Raw genomic sequence first — 6,584 nt, 5'->3', positions numbered from 1 at the left:
GTATTCCTTTGTATGTGGTTCAGAGTTCTGGGACCATCCCCTGAGCCTGCTTGGTCGGGTATTCTGTGTTGTTGTTGGCGGAGCTCTCTGCTATAGGTCTACCCGATCCGCCATCTTGTTTGTTCTCTAATGGTGAGAATTTTTGTTTTCATTTCTTTAAGGGGCAGCACATGCTGAAGGCTGTGTTGTTTTTTTTTTTTAAGCCCTTGTCAACATTTAGCAAACAAGGTTATAGCGTCTACATATCGTAGGTTGTTAATGAGTCTTCCTCCAATCCTGATGCCACATTCTCCCTCATATAATCCAGCTTCTTGGATTATTTGCTCATCGTACAGATTGAATTAAATATGGGAAAAGGATACAATCCTGGAGCACACCTTACCTGATTTTAAACCATTCAGTGTCACCTTGATCTTTTCAAACGACTGTGACTGCCTCTTAGTGTATGTATAGATTTCTCATAAGCACAATTAGGTATTTTGGAATACCCATTCTTCACAATATTACTCATAGCTTGTCATGATCCACACAGTTGAAAGCTTTTGCTTTCAATAAAGCCCAAGTAAACATCTTTATGGTATTCTCTGCTTTCTGCCAATATCCATCTGATGGCAGCAGTGATATTTATCATTCCATGCCCTCATCTGCATCCAGCTTGAACCACTGTCAATGTACTGTAGCAGCCGTTTTGAATTATCTTCAGCAATATTGTTCAATAATATTCAGATTCTGTTGGTCACCTTTCTATGAAATATGGATCCAATCAGTTGGCCAGGTAGCTGTCTTCCAAATTTCCTAGCATACACTAGTGAGTGCTTTCCACCCTGCATCATTTGTTGAAACATTTCAATTCCATCGGTACCTGGTGCCTTGTTTTTCACCAGTGTTCTCAGTGAAGCTTGCACTTCTTCCCTTCAGTAACTATGGTTCATGATTATATGTTACCTCTTGAAAGGACTGAACGTCGACCATTTATTTCTTTTTGGTACAGTGACTCTGTGTATTCATTCCATCTTCTTTTGATGCTTTCTGCATCATTTTGTTGTTTTTTGCCCATTTTGTTGTTGTTAAGTGCTGTTAAGTCAGTTCTGACCCATAGTGATCCTGTATAGAATTTTCAAAAGGGCAGCTAGTGAGCTTGAATTGCCGACCATGTGATTCAAACCAACTTTGTAGTCCAGTGCATTAACCTTCAGCGCCACACCAGGATTCCATTTTGCCCATTGTTGTTGTTGTTAAGTGCCATCGAGTTGGTTCCAACCCACAACGACCCTGTATAGGGTTTCCAAGGAGTAGCTGATGAGCTTGAACTGCCGACCTTGCAGTTCAAATGGCTTTACAGTCTGGCATATTAACCCACAGCGCCACATCAGGACTCCCATTTTTCTCATAGAATTCTTTAATATTGCAAGCCAAGACTTGTATTTTTTCCATTGTTTTAGTTTGAAAAATGCTAAGTGTTTTCTTCTCTTTTTGTTTTCTAAGTTCTGGTGTCTGCACTTTTCATGATAATTTGTCTTCTCAAATTGCCCTTTGACGATTTTCTGTTCAGCTTTTTCATCTCTTCATTTCTTCCATTTACTTTAGCCTCTCTACACTGTAGAGCAAGTTTTAGTCTTCTTCTGTCTTTCATTTTGGTCTTTTCTGTATTTCTTCTTAACAACTGTTTACTTTCCTATATGGTATTCTTGATGTCATCCCACAACTCTTCTGGTCTTTGGTCATTAGTGTTTAATGCATCAAATCTGTTCTCTCAATTCAGGTGGGATATGTTCAAGGCTCTGTTTTGGCTCCCGAGGAGATGTTTTAATTTTTTTCCGCTTCAACCTGAACTTGCATATGAGCAATTTAAGGTCTGTTCCACAGTCTGCCCCAGCCATGTTTGGGCTGATGACACTGAGCTCTTCCCACCAGTGTAGTCAGTTTAATTTCTGTGTATCCCATCTGGTGATCTCTATGTGCATAAAGTGCCTTCCTTGTATGATGTTAAAAAAAGGTATTTGCACTGATAAATCATTGGTCTTGCAAAATTCTATCATGCAATCTTCAGTATCATTTCTATCACCAAGTCCATATTTTCCAACTATTGATTCTCCATCTTTGTTCCTTCCTTTACATTCCAATCACCAGTAATTATCAATACATCTTGATTGCATATTTGATCAATTTCAGACTGAAGAAGTATCACAGACTATATTGCGCTTCATGGTACATCTTGCCGTGTTCTATTAGATGATGAATGTGACCCCTTCCCTATTGAATTTGTCATTCCCAGCATAGTAAAAAAACTATGATTGTCATATTCAGCATGGCCAATACCAGTCCATTTCAGCTCATTTATACCTAGGATATCAATCTTTATGTGTTTCTTTTCATTTTTGACAATTACCAATTTTCCTCGCGTCTTTCTTTGTACATTGTATGTTCTGATTATTAACTCACGCTTACAGCTATTTCTCTTCATTTTCAGTTGTGCCTCATCATCATATGAAGGTTCCAAAAGCTGTACTCCATTTGCATCATCATGGGCAGCTCTACTTTTAGGCAGTTCTTTCTCAGTTGTTTTTAAATGCCAACTTGAGGAGCTTATTTTCCCGTACTATATCCTATGGTGTTGTAAGATTAGCACTGGACTACTAACCACTAGATTGGCAGTTCAAACTCACTAGCTGCTCCTTTGAAGCCCTCTGTTGTTAAGTACTATCAGGTAGGTTCCAACTTAGAGCGACCCTGTGTGGGGTTTCTGAGGAGCAGCTGGTAGTTTTGAACCGCCATCCTTATGGTTCAAATTGATCTTGAGTCCAGTGCATTATCCTGAAGCATCACACCAGGACTCCTTGAAACCCTATACATTCTGCTGTTTGTCTGAACTGACTCAGCACTTGACAGCAACTTATCTGACAATGTTCTGTATTCATAAGATTTTCAGTAGTTAACCATTCAGTTTTGGCACTGTAGGATCAGCACTGGACTGCAGACCACAAGGTGGGCAGTTCAAACCCTATAGCTGCTTGTCAGAAACCCTGTACAGGGTTGCTGTGTGTCAGAACTGACTCAATGGCACTTAACAACAACAGCTATTCAGAAGTGGTCTACCACTCCTTCTTCCTAGTCTGTCTTAGTCTGGAAGCTCTGCTTAAACCTGTCCACCATGGGTAACCCTGCTGTTTAAAATACCGGTGGCATAGCTTCCAGCATCACAGCAACATGCAAGCCACCACAGTATGACAACCTGATAGACAAGTGGTGATTTCAGCTCACTAATGCCTAGGATATCTTTCTTTATGCGTTCCATTTCACTATTAACAACTTGTAATTTTTCTAGATTCATACTTTGTACTTTTCATGTTCCAACTATTAATGGATGGTTACATCTGTTTCTCCTCATTTTGTGTTGTGCCCCATCAGCAAATGAACGTCTCAAAAGCTTAATTCCCTTCACATCATTATGGTTAACTCTATTTGAGGAGACAGCTCTTCCTCAGTCACTTTTTGAGTGCATTCCAACCTGAAGGGCTAATCTTCCAGCACTATATCTGACAATATTCTGCTGCTATTCATAATGCTTTCATTTTCATTCCCATGTTATGGTGAAATATTAAAAAAAAAAATCTGATGAAGGACTTAAACTATATAAATACAATTCTTGTATCTTAAAACAATTACATTTAAAAACCAAATGTTTGAAGAGACACTTTACCAAAGAAGATATATAGGCACATGAAACTAAATACCATTAGTTATTATTTGTGCCATAGAGTTGGTTCTGACCCATAGTGATGTTGTATAGGGTTTCCGAGGAGCAGCTGGTGAGCTTGAAATTGCAATTTTAAGGTTCAAACCAATTTTGCCGTCTAGTGCACTAACCCATAGCGCCACACCAGGACTCACCATTAGTCCTTAAAGAAATATAAATTAAATCCGCAATGAGATACAACTATAATGGTAAAATCAGATACCAAGTTATTGTTGTGAAGTGCTGTCGAGTCAATAACGACCCTGTACAGGGTTTGCGAGGAGTGGCTGGTGAGCTTGAACCGCCAACTTGCAGTTCAAATGACTTTGCAGCCTGGCGCATTAACCCACAGAGCCACACCTGGACTCTAGATGCCAAGTGTAGAATGGCTTAAATTAGATACCAGTTGTTGACAAGAATTATAAGCAATTGGAACTCTCACCTGAGGAGGCTTCAAAAACATATGGAAAATTAGAGTTGAAAGGTAATGTAATTTTTCTGTGAACTTTTTGAAAGTCCCTTGTATATTGTTCATGGTAATGCATAATGGTACAGTTATTTTGGGAAACAGTTTGATAGTTTCTTAAAAGTTAAGTATAGAGTTACCATATGACTCAGAAATCCCACTCGTAAGTATTTGAGAAAGCATATGCCCACAAAAAAAATACATGAAATGATCGCAAAAGCTCTATTTATAATATCCCAAACTAGAAAGTACTCAATGTTCATAAACTGGTCAGTGACTATACAAATTAGGGTATACTCATATTCATAATGTGGAATGTTCCTCAGAAAACTACTGATACAAGTAACAAAATAGATAAAATTTTAAAATGTTGTGCTATGTGGAAGAAGCCAGACAAAAAATTATTGATTCAACTTACATGAAAAGGCAAGAATTCTTGTTAGTTGCTCTTTCTCATGGTGACCTTAAGGATAACAGAATGAAATACTGCTGGGTCCTATGCCATTGTTGCAGTTCTTGTGTCAGTCCATCTCCTTGAGGGTTAACCTTATTTTCATTGGTCCTCTGTTTTACCAAACAAGATGTTTTTTTCTAGCAAAATGATAGTGATAGAAAGCAGGTCAGTGGTTGCCAGGGAGCAGCAGAATGGTAGCAGAAGGAATTGATTGTAGTGACAGAAATGTCCTGTGTCATGATTGTGGTTGGTGGTGGTCACTTAACTATATGTTTGTTTATCAAAATTAATTGATCTAACTGTACACAAAATTGACTCCTTTCCCCAGACTCCTGTAAAACAAAATCATAAAATGTAACTTATGTGAAAGGGTATTAGATGGTGAAGCATAGAAACCAAAATTGAGCGTTTCTCCCAGTTCAGACAGACTAAGCCCAGTTAACATGTATTTGTCTCTGAATGGTTCATCTGACTATTTCTATTCTTTCTTCAATTCAAGGAAATGTAAAGGAAGCTAGCTTATAGAAAGCTATGAAATACCAACCTTTTCTTCCCACTGTGTGGGGAGTGTTGAAGATATATAGATATCAGCTGAACAGTTCTTTTTCATTTGTTAACTTGGCAGGAGTGTGAAACCAAGATTGCACAGGAAATAGCCAGTCTTTCAAAAGAAGATGTTTCCAAAGAAGAAATGAATGAAAATGAAGAAGTTATAAATATTCTCCTTGCCCAGGTAATCTCCTTTTCTCTCTTTTGCAAGAATATTAATGTTCAGTTTTGAATTATAATTTGGGAAGTTTAACTACAGAGGTGTAAAATGATTATAACCAAAGTTGTAAGATGATTTAGGTTTAAGGGACTGCGCCTGTTGTAGAGGGGTCCTGGTGGCACATGGTTAAGATAATGGTTGCTAACTCTATGACTAAGGAGCTCTGATAGCTTAGTGGTTACGAATCGGGCTGCGAACTTTAAGGCCAGCAGTTCAAAACTACCAGCCGCTCCGCGGGAGAAAGATGAGGCGTTCTGCTCCCGTAAAGATTTACAGCCTCAGAAACCCTGTACAGGGTCGCTATGGGTTGGAACCGACTCGACGGCACTTAACAACAACAAAAACAACTCTAAGACTCGCTGCTACACCGAAGAAGCATGGCTGTTTGCTTCCATGACGATTTACAGTCTTGGAAACCATAAGGGGTAGTTCTTCCCTGTGTTATAGTATTGCTATGGGTTGGAGTCAACTTGACGGCAATGAATTATTTTTTGTTGTCAGTGGTGGTGCCTTTTATATTTGGTCCTCTCTATGCAGTGTTTTAAAACGTTAGGCTAATGCAGAAGAACTATATTATGATGAGTGATTACTCCTTATTTGATAGTTTCTTCCCTATTTGTCTAACGTTTTAAAAACACAGCATAAAGGAAGAACCAAATACAACATACACCACCAACAACAACAAAAGACTGCATTGCTTTGGAGTCTTGGTGTGTGGCGTTTTAGGATAAGCATTTGATTGTCCATGGTTCTCACCCACCAGCTGCTCCTTGCAAACCCTCACTGTGAGTTGGAACCACTTAACTGCAGCTTATTTGACACCATTCTATATGTTTTGCTTAATCTCATGTAGTCAACAAACAGGTTTGAGTTACAGGTATTTTGCCTCATTTACAGATGAATGGTATTTGTTCCACAGTAATGAGATCAGATTTTTGTAAATATTTGAAACAGTTTGTTCCTAATCCCACACAGTTTAGGATACCAAAATGTAATGATATAAGATCTGAATGGATAGTTGTTGCTAAGGTGTTAACCTTTAAGATATTTTGATTTTATTCTTTGTAGGTGGAAGTCAGTTGTTAGAGGTGCAGTGTCTTTATTATTCACTCAATTCACAATAAAAAGTAAAAAAAAGTGAAAAGCCTATAAATTTTAA

General features: G+C 38.4%; 1 protein-coding gene across 1 annotated transcript in view; it reads left to right on the top strand.

Moving 5' to 3' along the window:
* RALBP1 (ralA binding protein 1) overlaps nt 1-6,584 on the top strand; it is a 101,676-nt gene that overhangs the window by 69,172 nt on the left and 25,920 nt on the right. The window contains exon 7 of the mRNA XM_006868710.1: nt 5,282-5,389. Coding sequence (XP_006868772.1) covers nt 5,282-5,389 — 108 coding nt within the window. The remainder of the gene's footprint in view (nt 1-5,281; nt 5,390-6,584) is intronic.

The sequence above is a fragment of the Chrysochloris asiatica genome, unplaced genomic scaffold (genome assembly GCF_000296735.1).
Source record: "Chrysochloris asiatica unplaced genomic scaffold, ChrAsi1.0 scaffold00122, whole genome shotgun sequence".
Classification (NCBI taxonomy): domain Eukaryota; kingdom Metazoa; phylum Chordata; class Mammalia; order Afrosoricida; family Chrysochloridae; genus Chrysochloris; species Chrysochloris asiatica.
This window is presented reverse-complemented; position numbering and strand designations above follow the sequence as displayed.